At 41.9% G+C, this 22,668-nt stretch overlaps 1 protein-coding gene across 1 annotated transcript in view; it reads left to right on the top strand.

The window, feature by feature from the left end:
* AGBL4 (AGBL carboxypeptidase 4) overlaps positions 1-22,668 on the top strand; it is an 801,122-nt gene that overhangs the window by 556,444 nt on the left and 222,010 nt on the right. Inside the window, exon 5 of the mRNA XM_060233017.1 lies at positions 21,420-21,636. Coding sequence (XP_060089000.1) covers positions 21,420-21,636 — 217 coding nt within the window. The remainder of the gene's footprint in view (positions 1-21,419; positions 21,637-22,668) is intronic.

The following is a 22,668-nucleotide window of genomic DNA, read 5'->3' as shown; positions in this document are numbered from 1 at the left end:
GCCTGTGCTTTGAGAACGTTACACCATCTCGGTATCGCTCCCTGATTGTCCTCCAGGCGGAGGATGGTCAGGGAGTGATACTGAGACTGTGCACTGACCAGGAGCTTTCCCCGCCCTCTGATGTTTCTGAACATCAGAGAGGGACGAGGGAGGGTTTCTGGCTAGCACAAAGTCTCTGTAGCAATCTCTTAGCGTCCTCCAACTGTGGACACTCAGAGAGTGCTACAGTTGGCGGCGGTATGAGAGGCAGGGGCTGGAGTGTGATGCCACATGCAGCATCAAAAATAGAGAGGGAGTGGGCTTTCAGGCCACCCTTGGTGACCCAGTATTAAGGCTTGCGTGGCCCGGTACCAGGTTGCAACCCTGCAAATGGGAAACGCTGCTATAGAGTTTAGCCTCCAAAGCAGCCATTTTCTCTAGGTGAACTGATCGCTATAGTTTGGAGATTAGGTATAAAAGCAGATCTCCAAGCCCCATCTGGAGGCTGGCACACCTACTACACAAACGTATTAAAACCAATAAATACCAAACAACAAACCAAGCCTCCAAGATCTTAACTCTGCAACATGCATAGAACTGTGATTAGGAACAAATCCTGAATAAGCAATAAAAAAGAGACATGTCTAGTAACTGAAATCTACTCAGGTAATTGCATTAGTGTTTGTTTCTAAAGATTTTTATATCTTCTCCCAGGCTGTCCTTCCATAAGAAGCTAGACATTTTGTGAGGAACATTCTTCTCAGATACCAGCCAATTGCAGACATTACAATACACTGGGAAGCTGGCATGTATTTAGCCTAATATGTATGGTTGTGATGCATTGTCTGAAAGGAGCAACACATGAATTTTTAGCTTCAGTATAAATGAACAGGATTTCATGTAGTACAGAGACTGTTTGAATATGCAAAATCCATGCAGTGCTCCTTTCAGACCACACAGTAATTTCATGTATCAGGAGGATTCCTGATGGTAATTAATCCTGATACACATGCTTGTTAGGATCCTGGTACACATCACTGTCATAGCTGAGAACAGCTTGTGTGACCCTGACCTGTGTTTCTGAAGGCCAAGCAACTGACACTGATTTGAAGGTGCCTAAAATATCAAAATGTGTTCCTTTCAACCTCATGCTGAAATCAATGGAGTGTGAAATTTTTTTGTTCTTCATCTTAATATGTGAGTATCTTTTCCTTAAATAGTCAAGAAGCAGACACAATCAAGTAGCAACAGAGCTTTTTCAGTAGCATGCTTTCTGGAAATGTTCTGCAACAACAAATAGATTCCTATAGAGCTTCCTAACTTTAGCTTTCACATGCTGTGAAGGGGACGGGGTATTTCTGCTGATCTCTGATAAGATATGTATTTTATCTGTCTACTCAGAAATGCAGTTAAATTCTGAATTTTTCCCTGCTGGGCCTGAGACGCATTAGTTTTCAACTGGCAACTGCCTATAGGTAGTAATATTGTTTTGTCCATAACCAGAGGGAACAATCAGACTAAGCTGTTCTCCAGCTATAAACCAGGCAAAGTAATTGGATTTAATTTTAATTTTTGTAATAGCTTTAAATTAATAGAAGCAGCTGCTGCCACAGTGTGTGGGTGTCCTTTTCCAGCAGGCAAGGAACAAAAAGTGGAAAAGAGTAAACAATTCTGGGTCTAGGACATAAAGAGTAGTACAAGAACCAAGCACTGTCTTTTTTTTGTCAAAAATTTGGTTGTCCATATCTAACAATGCATCCTGTCTGTTTTAGTTATCTCTCTGCTAATTTCTCTTTTTAATTCCAGATAAAACATAAATCTGATTAGTTTCTTGTCAGCGCCGGCCCAAGGGTGCATGGTGCCCCAGGCAGGCACCCCCTGCTGCCCACCCGCAGTGCTGCAATGCAGCGCTGTGCTCCGCCGCACCCCCCAGCTGTTGCATCCCCTCTCTGTTGCACCCCCCGCCATGTTGCATCACACCCGCTGCTGCTACCCACTCCCTCCTTCCTTTCTCGTTGTCTTCCCCCCTGGCACAATCACAGCGCACCGCACCTGGTCCTTGCTGGCTGTAATGTGCGCGCTTCCAAAGGACGTGCTGGAGAAGGCGTGGCTCCCCCTCCCTTGGGAGCCCAATTCGGCGCCCCCACCCTCCTGGCACCCTAGGCAACTGCCTAATTTGCCTAGTGGGTGAGCCGGCCCTGCCATCTGTATGTAAAGATATCTTGTTGATATTGACTCTGCTTCGCCATTTGACTTGGGAACAGATTAGCACTGAAAAGTATTAGGTGTTAGGTATTAAGCCCCATGAGTCCCATACAATTTTATTGAAAGGAGATCTAGTTTTATAAGGTTTAAATTCTTTTAGAGTTAATGCAGTACCAGGGCGTGGGCCGGGGTGACTGAACGGGGGGTTAGGTATTTTAATATTGACCTCTTTGAAAGTAAAATGTATAGCAAAACCTTCCTTGGGGCAATTGGCAATGGCTGTGAATCTATCTTGGGGAAGGAAAAACTTGATTATTATAAACAGTTATCTACCCCCTCTAAGTAAAACTTCTGAGATAGAGAAAAATTGGATGTCCCTAGAAAGCTATGTCAGGGAACAATCAGACTAAGCTGTTCTCCAGCTATAAACCAGGCAAAGTAATTGGATTTAATTTTAATTTTTGTAATAGCTTTAAATTAATAGAAGCAGCTGCTGCCACAGTGTGTGGGTGTCCTTTTCCAGCAGGCAAGGAACAAAAAGTGGAGCACTGGAACACTGGAGCACTGGAACACTGGAACACTGGAGTGGAACACTGGAGCACCCTGAGGCCATGTTACTTCTAGGTGGTGATTTGAATGCCCGTTTGGGCCCAGATGATGCTTTCTTGACAGCTACATTTAAGTTGCAGGTCAGCATGTCAGGGAAATCTTTGGGGTTTCTGAGTCAAGACAGAGTGTTTAAAGGCCAACAAGTAAACTATGCGGGGGCTTGTCTTTTTAAATTTGCTTTTAGGTTGGAACTCTGCATTTTAAACGGGTCTACTGATAATGATTCCCCTGGTGAATTTACATTTATGGCAGGTGCCAAAGCAAGTACAATTGACTACATTCTGACCTGTAGAATTTTAGTTTCTCAGGTTGTGGAATTTCAAGTACTCCCATACCTGGAAGGTGATCATCTCCCACTATTTTTATGGGCCCTCCTAGATTCTGAGGACCCTCATCTGACTTCCAGATATTCCATCTTGGTTCAACCTACAGAAAGGTCTGGCTGCCGAGTGAGATGGTCCCCCACTCTGGCTCAATGTTTAAAAAACTTCTAAACTCAGGAAGCCTATCGAATTCCTGTCAAGCACCAGGGTATCCAACGATAGTTCAAGATCTTATAGCAGTGTATGAAAATCTCATACAAAACATACATCCTTTTCTCTTCCATTCTTCATCTGACAAGCATGTTAAACCCTTTAATCCATTTAAACCATGGTTCAATCAAAAATGCATAGGAGCCAAAATTACTTTGAATAGGGCCTACCATCAACACCAAAGCGCTGATGAGGGAGCTAAACAAGAAACTCTTTCCCAACCATTGTCCCAGAAATTCACTGATGTTAACATTAGAAAATATTCCAAATTGGTCCCCTGTAACAACTGGTGAGATTGAATCCCTTATTGGGCTGAAAAATGCAAAACCCCAGAATCAGATGGTATTCCACCAGAACTTCTGAAAGAGAATAAGGATTGGTGAGCCTCCTTTTTAGCTCCCCTCTTTACACACATTGATAATATGGGCCATATTCCCAAGTCTTGGGGTTTAGCTATAGTTGTCCCTTTTTATAAAAAGGATAAGAAGGAGGACCCATCAAACTATAGACCAATTAGACTGTTAAACATCATAAATAAACTCTATGCAGGACATTTATTGGATAAATTTCTAGATTGGCTAGAACTAGAAAATATCTTGGTTGCTGAACAGGCAGGCTTTAGACCAGGTAGGTCTACACTTGATCATTGTCTTACACTACAGTACCTCATTGAGAAATATTCAGCCAGGGAAGCAACGTCACTATATGCTGCCTTTGTCAATCTTAAATCTGTCTCTGTTTCTAGACCCCGGCTTTGGAATAAGCTCCTGAATTCAAATATTGATAAAAGACTTCTGTTTTTATTACAGGCCCTGCATGACCGTACTTTCTTAAGAATCAGATGCAGTGGATTTGGCCATCTCACTGACCTTACGAAAACCCTTAGAGGTGTTAGGCAAGGATGTCTATTAGCCCCAGCTTTGTTTATTTTTTACATCTATAATATAGTAAATTGGCTCAACACATCTGATCTACATCCCCCTAAACTTGCAAACCATCTGTCTTACTGTATGCTGATGATGCTGTGATATTATCTCGAACCCCAGTTGGTCTTAGGCGAGCCCTAAGGAAGTTCAGCATGTTCTGTGAAGATGAACTTCTCACAATAAACTATCAAAAAACCAAAATTGTAGCCTTTGGAAATAGATCAAAATCCAGGAATTGGGCAATAAATGGACATCAGATAGAACAAATTGACAGTTTTAAATACTTAGGTGTAGTTTTACAGGCCTCTGGTTCTAGGGTTAAGCACAGCAAATACGTTGCCGACCTAGGGGAAAGATCAGCAAATGTCATACTGAATTTTTTTCAAACTCACGGTGGATACTATGTCCCTGCTGCCCTGAAGTTATATAAGGCCAAATCATTGGCACAACTGCTCTATGGAACGTTTCTAGGACCACCCTCCTCATGCTTTGCCCCACAAGAAATAGTCCAGTCCAAATTTCTAAGAGCTGTTCTGCAAGTTCCAAACTGTGTATCCAAAGCTTGGATACGACTGGAGTCTGGTAATCTCAGGTTTGAAGCTAGGGTTTGTATTCTATCCATCTATATGTGACTGAAAGGTCATTTTAACCCACAAGGTCTGTTTCCTTTGATTTTCCAGGATGATTTCCAATCCTGTTGGCTCAAGGCAGTCTACAGCCATATTCATAGAATTGGCTTTTCACCTCAGTTACTCTTATTTTACGGACTTGAACAAGCTAAAGGGCTAATTAACATAGAACTGAGGACATAGAGCGACTGTCTAATACCTCTAGTGCATCCAAACTTGGGGTGTTGTTAAATATCAAAAGCACTATTGAGCCAGCATCTTATCTGGCTTCATTGGAAGGAAAACATTTTAGAAAGGCATTTTCTCTAACTAGATGTTCTGCCCTTCCATCTGCAGTTATGCAAGGCAGGTACAATAAAATCCCCTATTCTGAAAGGCTATGCTCATGCCCTCTAAGTGAAGTTGAATCTGTAGAGCATACGTTTTTCAGTTGCCCATATTATAAGGAGGCTCGTTTTAGAATTACAACTCTATTAGTCGATAGGACACAAGCTTATATTAATATAAACAAAGCAAGACTTAATTGGTTCCTATCACATAAGACCCTCTCATGGATTGCTGCCTTGTCGTGGCGAAAGGGCTTGTGCAGTTCAATGAGGCTGTGGGCTATGCCATGCAGGGCCACCCAAGATGGACAGGCCACAGCTGAGAACCCAGACTAAATGTGATCCACTGGAGAAGGAAATGGCAAACCACTCCAGGATCCTTGCCAAGAAAACCCCATGAACAGAAACAAAAGGCTAAAAGATATGGCGCTGGAAGATGAGCCCCTCAGGTCAGAAGGTGCCCAATATGCTACTGGGGAAGAGCTTTCAGATAACCACAGAAAGAGTGAAGTGACTGGGCCAAAGCCAAAGGAGGCTCAGCTGTGGATGTGTCTGATGCTGAAAGAACAGTCCAATGATGCAAAGAACAATACTGCATCGGAACGTGGAATGTAAGATCTATGAATCAAGGTACGCTAGATTTGGTCAAACAAGAGATGGCAAGACTTAACATCGACATCATGGGAATCAGTGAACTAAAATGGACGGGAATGGGTGAATTTAACTCAGAGGATCACTACATCTATTATTGTGTCCAAGAATCCTGTAGAAGAAATGGTGTGGCCTTTATAGTTAACAAGAGAGTGAGGAAGGCAGTAATGGGATACAATCTCAAAAATGACAGAATGATCTTGGTCTGTATTCAAGGCAAACCATTCAGTATCACAGTAATCCAAGTCTATGCCCCAACCACTGATTCAGAAGAGGCTGAAGTGGACCAGTTCTATGAAGATCTACAATACCTTCTAGAATTAACACCAAAAAAAGAGGTCCTCCTCATCATAGGGGACTGGAATGCCAAAGTAGGAAGTCAAAAGGTGACCGGAACAACTGAAAAGTTTGGCCTTGGAGAACAAAATGAAGCTGGGCAAAGCACATAGAGTTTTCTCAAGAGAACAAGCTGGTCATAGCGAACATCCTCTTCCAACAACCTAAAAAGCGACTCTACACGTGGACCTCACCTGATGGGCAATGCAGAAATCAGATTAATTATATATTCTGCAGTCAAAGATGGAGAAGCTCCTCACAGTCAGCAAAAACAAAATCTGGAGTTGACTGCAGCTCAGATCATGAGCTACTCATCGCAAAATTCAGGCTTAAACTGAAGAAAACTGGGGAAGCCATTAGGCTATTCAGGTTTGACCTTGATCACATCCTTTATGAATATATAGTGGAGGTGAAGAATGGGTTTAAGAAACTAGAGTTGATAGATAGAGTGCCTGAAGAACTATGGATGGAGGTTCGTGACATTGTACAGAAGACAGCAATCAGCACCATCCCAAAGAAAAAGAAATGCAAGAAAGCAAAGTGGCTTTACAAGTAGCTGAGGAAAGAAGGAAGGTGAAAGGCAAAGGTGAAAAGGAAAGATTCACGCAACTGAATGCAGATTTCCAGAGAACAGCAAGAAGAGATAAGGAGTCCTTCCTGAAGAACAATGCAAAGCAATAGAGGAAAATAATAGAATGGGAAGGTCAAGAGATCTATTCAAGAAAATTGGAGAAATCAAGGGAACGTTCCGTGCAAAGATGGCCATGATAAAGGACAAAAATGGTAGGGACATAACAGAAGCAGAAGAGATCAGGAAGAGGTGGCAAGAATACACAGAAGAATTATACAAGAAGGATCTCAATGTCCTGGACAACCATGACAGTGAAATTGATGACCTTGAGTCAGACATCCTGGAGAATGAAGTCAAATGGGCTTTAGAAAGCCTTACTAACAACAAAGCGAGCGGAGATGATGGTATTCCAGTCGAGCTATTCAGAGTCCTAAAAGATGATGCTGTTAAAGTGATGCACACATTATGTCAACAAATTTGGAAAACACAACAGTGGCCACAGGATTGGAAAAGATCGGTTTATATTCCAATCCCAAAGAAGGGTAATGTCAAGGAATGTTCAGACTATCACACCATTGCACTCATTTCACATGCCAGCAAGGTCATGTTAAAGATCCTACAAGCTAGGCTTCAGCAGTATATGGATCAGGAACTACCAGAAGTTCAAGCTGGGTTTCGGAGAGGTAGAGGAACTAGAGATCAGATTGCCAACATTTGCTGGATTAAGGAGAAAGCACATGAGTATCAGAAAAACATCTATTTCTGCTTCATTGACTATGCTAAAGCCTTTGATTGTGTGGATCACAACAAACTGTGGCAAGTCCTTAAAGAGATGGGAGTACCAGACCACCTCACATGTCTCCTGAGAAACCTGTATAAGGGTCAGAACAGAATATGGAACAACTGATTGGTTTAGAATAGGAAAAGGTTTAGAATTCGACAAGGATGTATATTGTCATCCTGCTTATTTAATTTATATGCAGAGTACATCATGCAAAATGCTAGCCTGGATGAAGCACAAACTGGAATTAAGATTGCCGGGAAAAACATCAACAACCTCAGATATGCAGATGACACTAATGGCAGAAAGTGAGGAGGACCTAAAGAACCTCTTGTTGAGGGTGAAAGAGGAGAGCACAAAAGTAGGCTTGAAACTCAGCATCAAAAAACCCAAGATCATGCCATCTGGTCCCATCACACCTTGGCAAATAGAAGGGGAAGACATGGAAGTAATGACAGACTTCACATTTCTGGGATCCAAGATCACTGCAGATGGTGACTGTAGCCATGAAATTAAAAGATGTTTGCTCCTTGGGAGGACAGCTATGGTGAACCTGGGCAGTATAATAAAAAGTAGAGACATCACCCTGCCAACCAAAGTCCGTATAGTCAAAGCAATGGTATTCCCAGTAGTAATGTATGGCTGTGAGAGCTGGACCATAAGGAAGGCCGAGCACAGAAAAATAGATGCTTTTGAGATGTGGTGCTGGAGAAGACTCTTGAGAGTCACTTGGACTGCAAGAAGATCAAATCAGTCCTAGGGGAAATCAATCCAGACTGTTCCCTGGAAGGTCAGATACTGAAGCTGAAGCTCAAATACTTTGGCCACCAAATGAGAAGGGAGCACTCCCTGGAGAAGATCCTGATGCTAGGAAAGACAGAAGGCAAAAGAAGAAGGGATCGGCAAAAGATGAGATGGCTGGACAGTGTTACTGATGTAACAAACACAAATTTGAGCAGACTTCGGAGGATGGTGGAAGACAGGAGGGCCTGGCGTGACTGTGTCCATGGGGTCACAAAGAGTTGAACTCGACTGTGCGACTGAACAACAACAAACAATCAGATAAGAATTCAGAGATTATCCATTCAGTTGCTGAGTTTTGTGCATTAATTCTTAGACTGCGGGAATTGCATTTTAAAAGTTCTTAAATTTCGATCTCTATTTTAGTATACTATGTCTGTTTTTATTTTTTCATATTATGTTTATACTGTATTCTGGTCGTGAGACTGTAATAAACTGTGATGATGATGATACTGAAGGGAAACTAGTGTTACCAGGCACATTGTGCCAGTGGGGGATTTGGGAGTGGTCTGGGAATGATGGGGATATCACACAGAAGTGATGTCACTTCATAGGGGGTAACACTTTGCTTTTGGGGCAAACTCTATGGTTAAAATTGGGCTCAAATTGCCAGTGAGGGAGAGTTCATCACCTCCCTCCATAGCCAATTCCACTGCTGAACAACTCTTACTGTAAAAAAGTTTTTTCCTAATATTCAGTGGGTACCTTCCTGCCCATAATTTAAAGTTTAAACCCATTATTGTGAGTCTGCTCCTCTGCTGCCAACAGGAACAGCTCCCTGCACTCCTCTAAATGACAGCCCTTCAAATATTTAAAGAGAGCAATCATGTCACCCCTTGACCTCCTCTTCTTCAGACTGAATATTTCCAAGTCCCTCAACCTTTCCTCATAGGGCTTGGTCTCCAGGCCCCTGATCATCCTCATTGCTCTCCTCTGCACCCTCTCTACTCTGTCCACATCCTTCTTGAAGTGAGCCTTCCAGAACTTCACACAGAACTCCAGGTGCAGCTGGACCAATGCAGTGTACAGCAGGACTATGATATTTCATGATTTGGATGTTATACCCCTGTTGATACACCCCAAGATTGTATTAGCCTTTTTTGATGCTGCATCACACTGCATCACACTCATATTTAACTTATGGTCTACCCATATACCAAGATCATGTTCGCACACTGCTACCCAGAAGTGTATCCCCCATCCAGTATATGTGTTCCTCATTTTTGTTACAGTATATGTGTTCCTCATTTTGATGTAGAACTTGGCACTTATCCTTGTTAAATTCTATTTTGTTCTCTTCTGCCCACTTTTCCAACATGTTCAGATCTCAGTGGTGTTTTCACTGCTCCTCCCAATTTGGTGTCATCTGCAAATCTAATGAGTAGCCCCTCCCTACCCTCATCCAGATCATTAATAAAAATATTGAAAAGTATTGCGCCCCAAACTGAGCCCTGTGGCACCCCACTGGACACTTCTCTCCATTCACATGAAATGCCATAACAACTATTCTATGAGCATGGTTCTCTAACCACTTTTTTATGCACTTAACCAGGGGTTTTTTTCCCTGGAGGAATGTAGCAGAACAGAGTTCCAGAACCTCTTCATGAAACATAATTCTAAAAAAAAAAAAAATGTTTAAAAATTCATGAGGGGCACCCATGTGTTTCTCTTTCATTTTTCTCTTGAGAGTTCCAGCACCACTTTTTCCAGAAAAAAAGCCCTACACCTAACTATCTCAGAGTCCAGTCCACAGTCCTCTAGTTTACCCATTAGAATATGATGGGGAACCCTGTCAAAAGCTTTACTGAAATCCAGGTAAACAACATCAACAGCATTCCCTCAATCTAGTAAATTCATAATTCAATCAAAAAAAGGAAATGAGATTGGTCTGGCAGGACCTGTTGGGGACAAATCTGTTCTGAGTTCTCCAAGTTGTTCTTTAGATGCTCACGGACTGCTCCCTTTAAAATCTGCTCCAGTATCTTCCCTGAGACATAGGTCAGACTGACTAGCCTATAGTTTCCTGGGACACACATCCTCCCTTAAAAAAAAAATTGGGATGTCTGTCTTCCTCCAGTCTTGTGGTACATCTCCTGTCCTCCAAGAGGTCTGGAAGATAATGGACAAAGACTCTGCAAGCTCTCTAGAAAGTGCTGGGAGGCTGTCTGTGTGGGCTGTTGATAGGGCCTTTTATGAGGCTGCAGGAGCCTTGCAGCTCTTTCTGATGCCGGTTGACAGAGAAGCGCTAGAGTTGTGGCTGTCTCTAAGATAAGACAGCTTTTGGCAGTGTGTTCAACAGTCCTGGGCCTGCAGGAGGCGGGAACAAGGGAGTGAGCCAATGGGAGGCCAGACATAGGGTGTTCCCACAGTGACTTCCAGAACTAAGGTTAGTTGCATTTTACTGACAGCATCAGCTTTGCTGGCTGGCAACAGCAACTCAGGCAGGAGAGAGAAGCAGACTCAAGCATTGGCACACAGGTACTCTTGATTAATAGTTTGACAGGTCAAAGGCTTGTACCATACAGTCCCACTGAGCCCCAACGAATCAGGATGGTCAGGTTTGCCACTACGCCAGGAGAATTATTTATTAAAGATGAATGAAACAGAAAATACTTTGTGCTGGTAGCCAATGAATAGCAATTAGCTCTTATACTTCAAACTTTTTCTGATCAGTGCACTTGCTTTCTTGATCTCTCTCCCTTTGTCAGTTTGAAGCAAAGGAAGTTCTGCACTTCAAGAACAATCAGTTTAAATTTCCATTGCACTTTGAGGCCTAGGAGCAACAATACATTTATGTATGTCCATATAACTGATTTGAGACTCAATGAGGAATATCTGCTAGCATGCCAGACTAAGAGTGGGTGGTGGTAGAAATATGTTAAGATATTCTAGAAACTTACTAGCTTAGGGCAAGGGTGTCAAACTCATTTGTTAGGAGGGCCAGATCTGACACAAATGCAGCGGCGGCACTAGGACAGCAGCCTGAGGCTGGCGCCCCAGGCAAGGTGTTGCCACTGCCCCAACACCAGCTCCGGGAAGGGTGAGCACAGCTGCAGCGAGGCTCCCGCTGTCAATGTGTGCGCCACCACTGCCCCACTGCGAGACTCCCACTGTCAATGTGTGCGCCATCTGTGATGTGAGAGGCAGAGTGACGGAGAGCAGCACGCAGCAGTTAAGTGCGAAGACTCTTATCTGGGAGAACTGGGTTTGATTCCCCACTCTTCCACTTGCAGCTGCTGGAATAGCCTTGGGTCAGCCATAGCTCTTGTAGGAATTGTTCTTGAAAGGGCAGAGCTCTCTCAGCCCTACCTACCTCACAGGGTGTCTGTTGTGGGGGGGAAGGTATTGTGACTGCTCTGAAACTCTGAGGGTGCTACCAGATGGGCGTTTAAAGCCGCCCAGGAGGTGGGAGGCAGGCAGACCCAAAAAGCACGTCCACATGTGCACATCTGCCTGCCATCCCGGTCCCATCCCAGGCTCACTGGGAACTGGCTCAAAAAGGCACCACTTTCAAAGTGGTACCTTTTTGCTAGGGCGCCTCTGAGGCACTTCCCCGGCTGTCTGGAAAGCCAGAAGTCACCTGGAGGATTCCTGGAGAGCCACGGATGGGACGCGAGACTGTTCCAGACACTCCCTGGGCGCCCACAGCCTGCCCCTTTTCTGAGCGCCATCCGGAAGCTCTTGGGTGCTTGATTTCTGGCCAGCTCTCTTTGGGACGGCTTGAGGCCAGAATTAAACTGGCCGTCTGGTATCAGCCTGAGATTCAGAAAATAGGGTGGGAAATAAATTCATTATCATCTTCTTCTTCTTCTTTAAAAGTGTATAAATAATCCTTCTACACACATTCTTTTGAGATATGTGAAGGTCACGACTTATCTCACTAGCTGGAGTTTCCACCTTCTTTGAGAAAAGATTGTGAACTGGGGGTGGGGGTGGGTGGGATGGCTAAGGTGTCTTTCTTTCAATATTAAGCCTGCCAGAATTTGTGCACCTGAAGCACTGCATAATTAATAGTTTGCTGTAATCTATAAAGGTGTGAACTGATAAACCAATTAAAAATGGAAAGGCCCCGGGGAGTGATTTTATTCCAGATGAATTATTAAAAGCAAATTCAAGGAGGTGGGCACCGATTCTGGCTAGCCTCTTTACCTATATTGAACAAACTGCCCAAATTCCAACGGACTGGGGTCTGGCAATTATTGTTCCCATACATAAGAAGAGTACTATAGCGGATTCAAATAATTACAGACCAATCAGTCTCCTAAATATTATTTGCAAATTGTATACTAAACATCTATGTATGAAATTATGCAATTGGCTTGATCAAGAGAAATATTTAGAAATGGAGCAATCAGGGTTTGTTCAAAGCCGTTCAATTCTGGACCACTGTCTTATACTAGATTATTTCATTCAAAAATATGTAAGATCAGCCAAGAGATCTTTATTTGTTGCATTTGTAGATCTCAAGGCGGCCTTTGATTCCATTTCACGAGGGAGACTTTGGGCAAAATTAGAATGTTCAACCATAGATAAAAGGCTTCTACTCTTGATAATGAAATTACATGAGAACACTCAATTGCAAATTAGATTCAACTCGGAGGACAGGTTCACTAATACGATGTCTACATGGGATTGATGTACATGCCCCCAAATTTACAGGAGGGAAAAGTGTACCGATACTTATGTATGCAGACGATGCCATTCTCATCTCACAAACCAGAATTGGGTTACATTGTGCTCTGAAGACATTTATAAAACAATGTGATAAAGAACTGTTAATGATTAACTATTCAAAGACAAAGATAATTTGCTTCAATAGAGTTTATAAGAAATATAATTGGAAAATTAATGATCAGAATATTGAACAAGTAAATTAAAAGGTGTGAACTGACCAATGCCACTCAGTTTAAGCATATCATTCAAAATAAAACCTAATTTGATTTACATCAAAGAGGTGAAATTGATGACTGCTGTGCAGAACTTGACACCTATAAGATAGAATGGATGCCATTCTATCCTATGGGCCTATAGGATAGAATGGAGAGATCGGGCTGTGGCTGCAGCGTGACTCTGGAGAAGGGGTTTAGTTTAAAACCCCTTCTCTGGTGTTGTGCCGCAGCCGGGCCTGATCTCTCTATCTTATGACCTATAGGATAGAATGGAGTCCATTCTGTCCTATAGGCCCACAGGACAGAATGGAGAGGTAGGGCCACTGCCATGGTATGACACTAGAGAATGGGTTTTAAACTTTAAACTCCTTCTCTGGGGTCATGCCACAGCGGTGACCGAATCTCTCCATTCTATCCTATGGCCCATAGGATAGAATGGACTCCATTCTATGGGCCCGTGGGACAGAATCAAGCTGCTGTTGCTGTGCAATGCTAGAGAAGGGGTTTTAAAGTTTAAACCCCTTCTCTGGGGTTGTGCCGCAGCTGCAGCTTGATCTCTCCTTTCTATCCTATGACCCATTAGATAGAATGGATTCCATAACATATAACTGGTTTTCAGCATGGGGGAGGGGTGCAAGTTGTTAGCCTTGCCTAGGGTGCCTAACAGTCTAGGTCCAGTCCTGTTTAAAACTCTTACAAAATTTTGTTTAAAATGGAAAGATGGTGGAATAGTGGGATTTTGCAATGCAATTTTTAAAATAAAACATCAAGAAAAGCACAGAAATCACAGCAGAAATTAAAAATTATGTATATAAAATGCTTTGAGCCTGGGAAAACAATGAAATGGCATTGCACGCTTCTCCCCCTATCCTGGATCTACTCAGATTGGCAATGGCTCTCCAATGTATCCCCTTTTGGCTGTACTTACTTGGTCAAGTCCATTGAGCAGAGACAAGCTGGCTCAAAGCATCAACCCTTTATTTGCAAGGACACAACTCCAGTATAAGAATACTGAAAGTGAAACTGATCTCCACTCTGTTGAAACACATTGCAACACAGACAAAGCTACAAGGAAAACATGGAATGGGTCTTCCATCAAGGTCCCTGGGCCGTATTTATCTGAGCACAGAGATCTTAATTGAAAATCAACTCCATGTTCTCCCTGCAGGTTTTATGGCAAGTCTATTCCCCGTTTTCCTTGCAGCTTTTTCTGTGCTGCAGCCTGCAAAAAACAAGGCAGAAAAGGCAGGGAACTGAAAGAGCAGGGAACTTTGTCAGCCTCTAAGCTTCAGTGAGGATAGGAGGGGGGAGGGGGAGAAAAGGGCCCTGGAGGCCTGATTAAAGCCCTGGGCAGGCCACTTTTGGCCTGTGGGCCAGACATTTGACACCCTTCGCTTTGTTGTCGTTGTTCAGTCATACAGTCGAGTCCAACTCTTTGCAACCCCATGGACAAAGTCACGTCAGGCCCTCCTGGTCTCCTGGCTTAGGCTGTTTTAATAAATAGCTATTGTAATTTTTGCTTTACTTATACAAAATCAGCAATTATTTTTCTTCCTTCCCTTTCTCTAGATTTTTTTTAAAATCAAGATCCTCAGTTGGCACTATGTAAGATACACAAAGACTCACAATAAAGAGTAAACCCCTTCATGCACTGGTGTTCAAGGGTCAGAGAAATACGGTCATATATATATATAGATCATATATAAGGTCATATATATATGTGCGCTCACATTAATTGTATTACCAACTCTTTATTATGTTTTCTCAGAAAGATTTTGGTTTTGCTGTACATTCTCCTTAACTATTGCTAATTGGCTAATCTTTTGCATAACAAGAGGTTTCTATTCTCCATTTCATATTAATAATAAAAGGACAAACTTGATCCTCTGCAGTTGCTTGCTTTTAGCATCTATTATAGTAAAGCACAATTCTACTGCAATGTCTGTAAATAATATTATGCTTTCCTCACCATTGTTGCCTGACTGTAGCTGACTTCTGCTGCAAGCATTAGATGAGACCTGTTTATATAATTACTTTATTTAATAACCTAGTGTCTGCAGGATGACAGGATGTTTTTACCAATAGGATGAGAGAATGATTTGTATTTGATTACAAAACATTCTATGGAGTCTGTCCAGATAGATAAAGGTAGATGGAAAGCCCTCATCTACAGCCAGACAGCCTAGGGAATGAATCTTTTATTCACTCTCTCAAGACTGCTAGCTAATTGCATTGAATGTTAGTGAAAGTGCAAAAGATACAACACAGACTCAGGTTCTCTTATTTAGATTAAATTTGGGAAGCTATAGCATTGGATTGTCTCCCTAGTGTGGTTTTCATTTAATTATTTCCTCAGCACATCTTCCACCCATTTTCTCTGTATTGAAACTGAACATACATTATAATTGTCCTTTTTAAAAATAACAATTTTTAAAACATAATAGATTGTTAATATACATAAAATTTTTAAAGAACTAATAAAGAGAAGAGAATAAAAGGAAGATTTATGTTTTAAAAGAACCCTTATGTAATTATGAAAGATAGATATATTAAGTAACCTTATTCAGAAAGCACCTGTTTATGTTCCTCTGGTTCGACTGATTCTCCAGCACATATGTTATTGGTAGAGTTGCCAACTTCCAGGTGGTGGAAAAGCAACAGGGGGAGAATGCTATGTAAGATTCTGCAACAAACATACCCAAAGGTATTGTAACCTCAAATTACTAACAACACACTAAATCATTCACTGAGTCTTATTCCAAAATTGAATACCACAGTTTAGTTCATAAATAACATCCACAACAGTGTAAAATAATTCAAAAAGCATATGATGTTTTACATATAAGTAGTCCAATATGCCAAACGATAAAGTGCCATGTAGTTCTGTATTCCATGCAATTTCTATAGAACACAGCCCCCATAAAGGGTCTAAATGTGTCCAGAAATTGTTTATGATGATTCAAATAGACTTCAGAACAAGTTTGACATACTGGACTACTTATACATAAAACACCACACATTTTTTGAATGATTTAGTGTTTAGTTAGTAATTTGGGGTTATGATACCTTTGGCTGTATTTGTTGCACAACCTCCATGTGGTGATGGGAGATCTCCTGCTATTAGAACCTCCAGTGATCAGTTCACTAGTAGAAAATGGCTGCTTTGGAAGGTGAACTAAATGGCATTACATCCCATTGAACACCCTTCCCAAACTCCATCCTCCTCAGGCTTCACCCCCAAAATCTCCAGATAATTTGCAGCCTGGAGCTGATAACCTCAGTTGTTGGAATGTCCCTTTTATGAGGTTTTTAGGGTGTGTTACTGTGACAAGGGTTAATGCTTTACAGAGTCTGAGAGCCTCTGAGTGACAGACTGTTCAAACAGAATTCTGTGAAGAGCGACGGTTGGGAACTGACAGTTGAAGAAGAGACAGTTTAGCATTTACTGAGGTCTGGACAAGCTGGAATGGGTCCAGAGTTGGCTCCATAAACAGCTCTCTAAAGACTTGAGAAATAAAAAAGACTCCTTTAGGAATTGGAAGGAGGGTCTTATAACCAAGGATGAATATAAACAAATCACCAGTGCTTGTAGAGAAAAAGTTAGGAAAGCTAAAGTTCAGTATGAGCTTAGGCTGGCCAAAGATGCTAAAAACAACAAAAAAGGGTTCTTTTCTTATGTTCAGAGTAAGAAAAAGAGCAAACACATGGTAGGTCCATTGCGAGGGCAGGAAAGTGAAATTGTAACGGGTAATGAAGAAAGGGTGGAACTGCTCAACATGGCAAAAACAGAACATATAAGGAGAGTATGGAGTTCCAATCTAGGATGAGCATAGGGATAGTACATAAACTCCTAGTTTCTTAAATGAAACTAAGTCCTCAGGGCCAGATGAACCGCATCCAAGGGTTCTAAAAGAGCTTGCAGATATAATTTCTGAGCCTCTGGCTATTATTTTTGAGAATTCTTGGAGAACAGGAGAGGTGCCAGAAGATTGGAGGCAGGCGAATGTTATCCCCATCTTCAAGAAGGGGAAAAAAAGATGATCCGGGTAACTACCAATCCATCAGCTTGACGTCTATACCTGGAAAATTTTAGAACAAATCATCAAACAGTTGGTCCTGGAACATTTAGAAAGAATGGATGTGATTATTAAGAGCCAGCATGGGTTTCTCAAGAACAAGTCATATCAAACTAACCTGATCTCTTTTTTTGAGAAAGTGACTACCTTGCTGGATCAGGGGAATGCTGTAGACATCGTTTATCTTGATTTCAGTTAGGCTTTTGATAAGGATATAGACAAGCTGGAACGGGTCCAGAGGAGGGTGACGAAGATGGTGAGGGGTCTGGAGACTAAGTCTTATGAGGAAATGTTGAAGGAGCTGGGGATGTTTAGCCTGGAGAGGGGGCGGCTGAGAGGTGATATGGTCACCATCTTCAAGTACTTGAAGGGCTGTCATATAGAGGATGGTGTGGAATTGTTTTCTGTGGTCCCGGAAGGTAGGACCAGAACCAGTGGGTTGAAATTAAATCAAAAGAGTTTCTGGCTCAATATTAGGAAGAACTTCCTGACTGTTAGAGCGATTCCTCAGTGGAACAGGTTTTCTCAGGAGGTGGTGGGTTCTCCTTCCTTGGAGGTCTTTAAACAGAGGCTAGATGGCCATCTGACAGCAATGAAGATCCCGTGAATTTAGGGGGAAGTGTTTGTGAGTTTTCTGCATTGTGCAGGGGGTTGGACTAGATGACCCTAGAAGTCCATTCCAACTCTATGATTCTATGATTGGGAAGGAGGCAAGAGAAGTGATAGGATCATGGAAGATCCCCATTCAAGCCAAAAAAGGACAGAGCTTTTAGTCAAGAGAAGAAATCCCTTTCCAGTGAAAAGGGAGATAACACTTAAAGAGGTGTGATCCCAGGTCTGTTTAGAGAGAAGGATTTGGGTAACTTTGTTGTATGTCCCTGTCTTCTAAATGTGAAGTGTCAGTGAAACTCAGAAACCTATGCTTGCAAGTTAAAGCAGAAACCAAAAAGGAAGTCTCTCCCCTCATGGTTTTCAAAGAACTTGTTGAAAACAAAAACACTTAGACCGATTCTGCATTTAATTCTAGCCTCCCTTCTGTACGGGGCTCCTCATGGTGGCTCTTTTTCGTGGATTCTGCACTGGCATCTCTGGAGCAGGATTGCATTTTCCCTCCTTGCTCCCTGCCCCACAAAAACTCAAGAGCCAAAAACGAGATTGTGACAAAGGTTAATGCAGAATCAGTCTCACTTGTTGGCAATATATTATATGGATTTAGTGTGATTACAAAGTTAACTCAGTTTTTATTATTGATTCTCCTCATACATTCTATCCATGACTCCACTTGAACTTTACCCCTCCAAGTTAAATAAAAATATTTTATTTTGAACTTTCAAAAGCCTCATGTGTATCATTAATAGTAGAATATAAGCAGGTGGTTTTGTCTCTTCTTCCCATTCCTTGGGCTGGGCCAGCTTAAATATATATATAAGAAGAAGAAAATAGATACAGAGACTGTTCAGCAAGAAAGAAAAAACCAAGGGAAAATGTGTGCTCAATCACCTATGCACTTGAAACCAATATATTTTTGTAACAAAAAAGGCCGGAAACAGCTTGGGGCAGCTTGGCAGGTTACCCTTCCAAGGTGCCTCACTTAAAGCTTCTGCATCCAGACACCAAAGAGATGACTGGTGTGCAGAAATCTGCTACCACTTTGAAAGTGGTAGCTTTTTGAGCCACTCTGAGGATGCTGGAGGGTGGGGTGAGTATGGGATGGGGACGGCGGCAGATATGCACATTTGGAAGGGTTTTTCATGTCGGCTTCTGAGTCACCCAAACTGCCCGTCTATTATCAGCCATAATATCCTTGAAATCAAAGTCACTTTTACAAACGAAATCTTGACAGAGAAGAGAAATTCTTATTTTCCTTTTACACAAAGCATACATTAATTTTGTGGAACTTGTTTTTCAGTCCTTAAGGTGTGTGTATACATCAATGAAAAACATAAGGAAAACTAGATTAGATTTAGATAAAGGAATGAAAATTGGTGGAAAGAATAGTAACTATTTGAGTTACGAAGACAACGCCATATTACTGGCAGAAAATAGAGAACACTTGAAATGATTTCTGATGAAGGTTAAAGCAGGAAGTGCCAAAGTAGGATTACAGCTGAACATCAAGAAAGTAAAAGGACTGAGTACTAGGGACTATACAAATTTTAAGACTGACGACAAAGATATTGAAATTGTTCAAGATTTTCTATTCCTTGGCTCCATCATCAACCAAAAGGGAGACTGCAACCAAGAAATCAAAAGGAGACTGAGACTGGGAAGGGCTGCTATGAAGGAGCTAGACAAGATTCTTAAGTGGAGGGATGTGTCACTGGCGACCAAGATCAAGACAATTCATGCTATGATATACCCCATTATTGTGTATATGTGTGAAAGTGGGCAATAACGAAAGGTAGAAAGTGGATTCATTTTCAACGTGCTGTTGAAGGAGAGTTTTATGAACATTGTAGGCAGCCCAAAAGACAAATAAGTGGATTCTACATCAAATCAAGCACAAACTCTCCCTAAATACTACTGAGGGTATCATATTTTAGTCATGTAGCAAGAAGAAAAGGCTAATTGGAAAATATAATAATGCCAGGAAAAATTAAAGGCAGTAGGAATAAAGGAAGAGCCAGAATGAGATGGATTGGCTTTATCGAAGAAGCCATGACTATCAGTTTGCAAGACTTGAACAAAGCTATTAATGATAGGATATTTGGAGGTCATTAATTCATAGGATTGCCATAAAATGGAACTGACTTGATGGCACTTAACATACACATATGCCAGTGCACGTAGAAAACATTTCATCATAAATGTGGTTGTATGTTACAAAACTCATGCTGTTGTATCTCATCTAGGCTTTATCCCCTCCCCCCCCCTGCAATTATCCAAAGACTTGTTTTTGTAGTCACATTGTCCTCTTTTGCTTAGCATTATCAGCCATAATAACCAAGATTATGTTAGTGAGACAAGGCTGGGATATACAGTATGTGGGTACAGGGGAAGAGAAATAGCTCTGTAAATGCGTTGTGAGCAATACTCGCTCTAAGCTGTGGAATCTTGTGAGCAAAAATTCTACTTTGTGAGCTACAGGCATTAAAGTTGTGAGTTACTGCATAGATTAGCTTGCTCTGGGGCCATTTTTTCTGAGCTAAGAAAAATTGTGTGAACCAGCTCCCACTAACTCAGTTTAGAGGGAACACTGGTTGTGAGTGCTTTGAAAATTCTACAAAACTTTTATCATGTTCCTCCTTTTGATGGGAAAGAAAAAAATGGCTTGTTTTTGAAAAATGACACAAGATCAGATGAATACAGAGATGACAGTGGGAATTAGAAAATGATAATATGAAACCACAGTAGGGAAACTATCCATTGCTACAGCCTCCAAAGTCTGATTTGAATGAGAGAACTATGGGTGTGTTCACAGACACACTAAATAACACACTTTGCAACTGGATTTTTTACTGTGTAAGAATAGCAAAATACACTTGCAAACAGTCATTGTGGGAAAGCACCCTATGTCTGTAATACATACATTGGTAAATTCTTCCTTCCTGTGATTTAGCAGAATCAGTTTCTGTTTCCAAAATGACCAGTCTTTTGACACGGGTCTCCCAGAAATCTTGTACCATTGTTAGCATGTTTAATCACAGTTAACACCAAAATAGTTTGGATATGGCTGGGCTTCTCCCCCCCCCCCCCTTCTTAATACCATTGGCGTTTTCGCACTGACCTTACTCGGGAGCGACATCCCTCTTCACCGCACAGCGTCTGCGCAGATTTCGCACTAATTGCTCCGCAGAACCCGGAAGAGCCGCAAACTCCCGTGGCTTTTGCGTCGCAAATGTAAACTGCCAAAAACCAGTTTACATTTGTGATGCAAAAGCTGTGGGACTTTGCGGCTCTTCCGGGTTCTGCGGAGCAATTAGTGTGAAATCCGCGCAGACGCTGTGCGGTGAAGAGGGACGTCGCTCCCGAGTAAGGTCAGTGTGAAAAAGCTCCATGTGAGTGACTCTATACCATTTGCCCTGAAATATAATTATGTTGAGTTCACTGATTAAAGTGTAATTTAATTCATGGATTTTGATTGTGGTCTTTGTTTTTTTCTTTTAGGCAAAGGTTGCCACCTAAAAATGTGTATTACTACCGCTGTCCTGATCACAGGAAGAATTATGTTATGTCATTTGCTTTTTGCTTTGATCGGGAGGAGGATGTGTACCAGTTTGCTTATTGCTACCCGTATACGTACACTCGGCTTCAGCACTACCTGGATAATTTACAGAAGAGGAACATGAACTACTTCTGCAGGGAGTTTCTGGGATGCAGTGTGGTAAGCAGTAAGCACATTTACCCACACTAATACTTCCTCGTGGATGGTGTCAACTGATAATACAATAGCATTTATCATATTTGGTGGGAGGGAAGACAGCACAATATAACCTGATCTTCTCAGACCTTGGAAGCTAAGCAGGGTCAGTACTTGGAAGAGAGACCACGAAGGATGACTGCAAAGAAAGGCAATGGCAAACCACATCTGCTTCTCACTTGCCTTGAAAGCCACTTGCTGGGGTTGCTGTAACTTGGCTGTGTCTTGATGACACTTCACACACACACATCATCATTAGTGAGGGAGCCACATGTATATGTGCTTTGCTACTGTCAAAGATATGACAAACCTTTGCTACACTGTGTATATAGGTTTTCTTTACATAAAATAGGTTGGTTTTGATAGCAGAATAGGAAAATGTCCTGCATTTCCTACAAAAGCTAAATGGAATGAGGGCAAATTTTGTGGCTTGAAGTTCATTGATACTATCCAGGGCTTTTTTTTCTGCAGGAGCCCACAGGAGCAGAGTTCCTCCTGGGCTGACCAGGGCTCTGGCTGACCTGACCTGCCACATGGCAGCCACGTGCTCCCAGGCCAGGCGGTGTGGCCTAATATGCAAATGAGATCCTGCTGGGCTTCTTCTACAAAAAAAGCACTGATACTATCCATAGTCTCCATCCCAGGAGTTGAATTTAGAGGGGCATTTTGGGTTGTAGCAGGATGGGGGAAGCAAGACACTTGTTCTGTAGGTGGAAGCCCTTCCACCCATAGAAATGCTCTAGTGGATCCAAGCTGTTGATGAGGATTCTTAAACTGAGATGATTTTTTTTTCTCACTTCCCCTCTTCTAGGCAGACATGTCTGTTATGTTGAAATAATGCTCATTATATCTGATATTATCTGTTCTATATCTGCAAATTGTAAAACCGGGTTATGTTCAAAATATCACATTGAAATTTCAACTCTGCATATCATCAGGAATTCAAACAGCTACAGGCTCATGCAAAGGGTTTATTCTAGGCTGATGGAATATTTG

The sequence above is a fragment of the Heteronotia binoei genome, chromosome 2, assembly GCF_032191835.1.
Source record: "Heteronotia binoei isolate CCM8104 ecotype False Entrance Well chromosome 2, APGP_CSIRO_Hbin_v1, whole genome shotgun sequence".
NCBI lineage: Eukaryota > Metazoa > Chordata > Lepidosauria > Squamata > Gekkonidae > Heteronotia > Heteronotia binoei.
The sequence above is the reverse complement of the archived record's forward strand: the minus strand, read 5'-3'. Positions and strand labels throughout refer to the sequence as shown.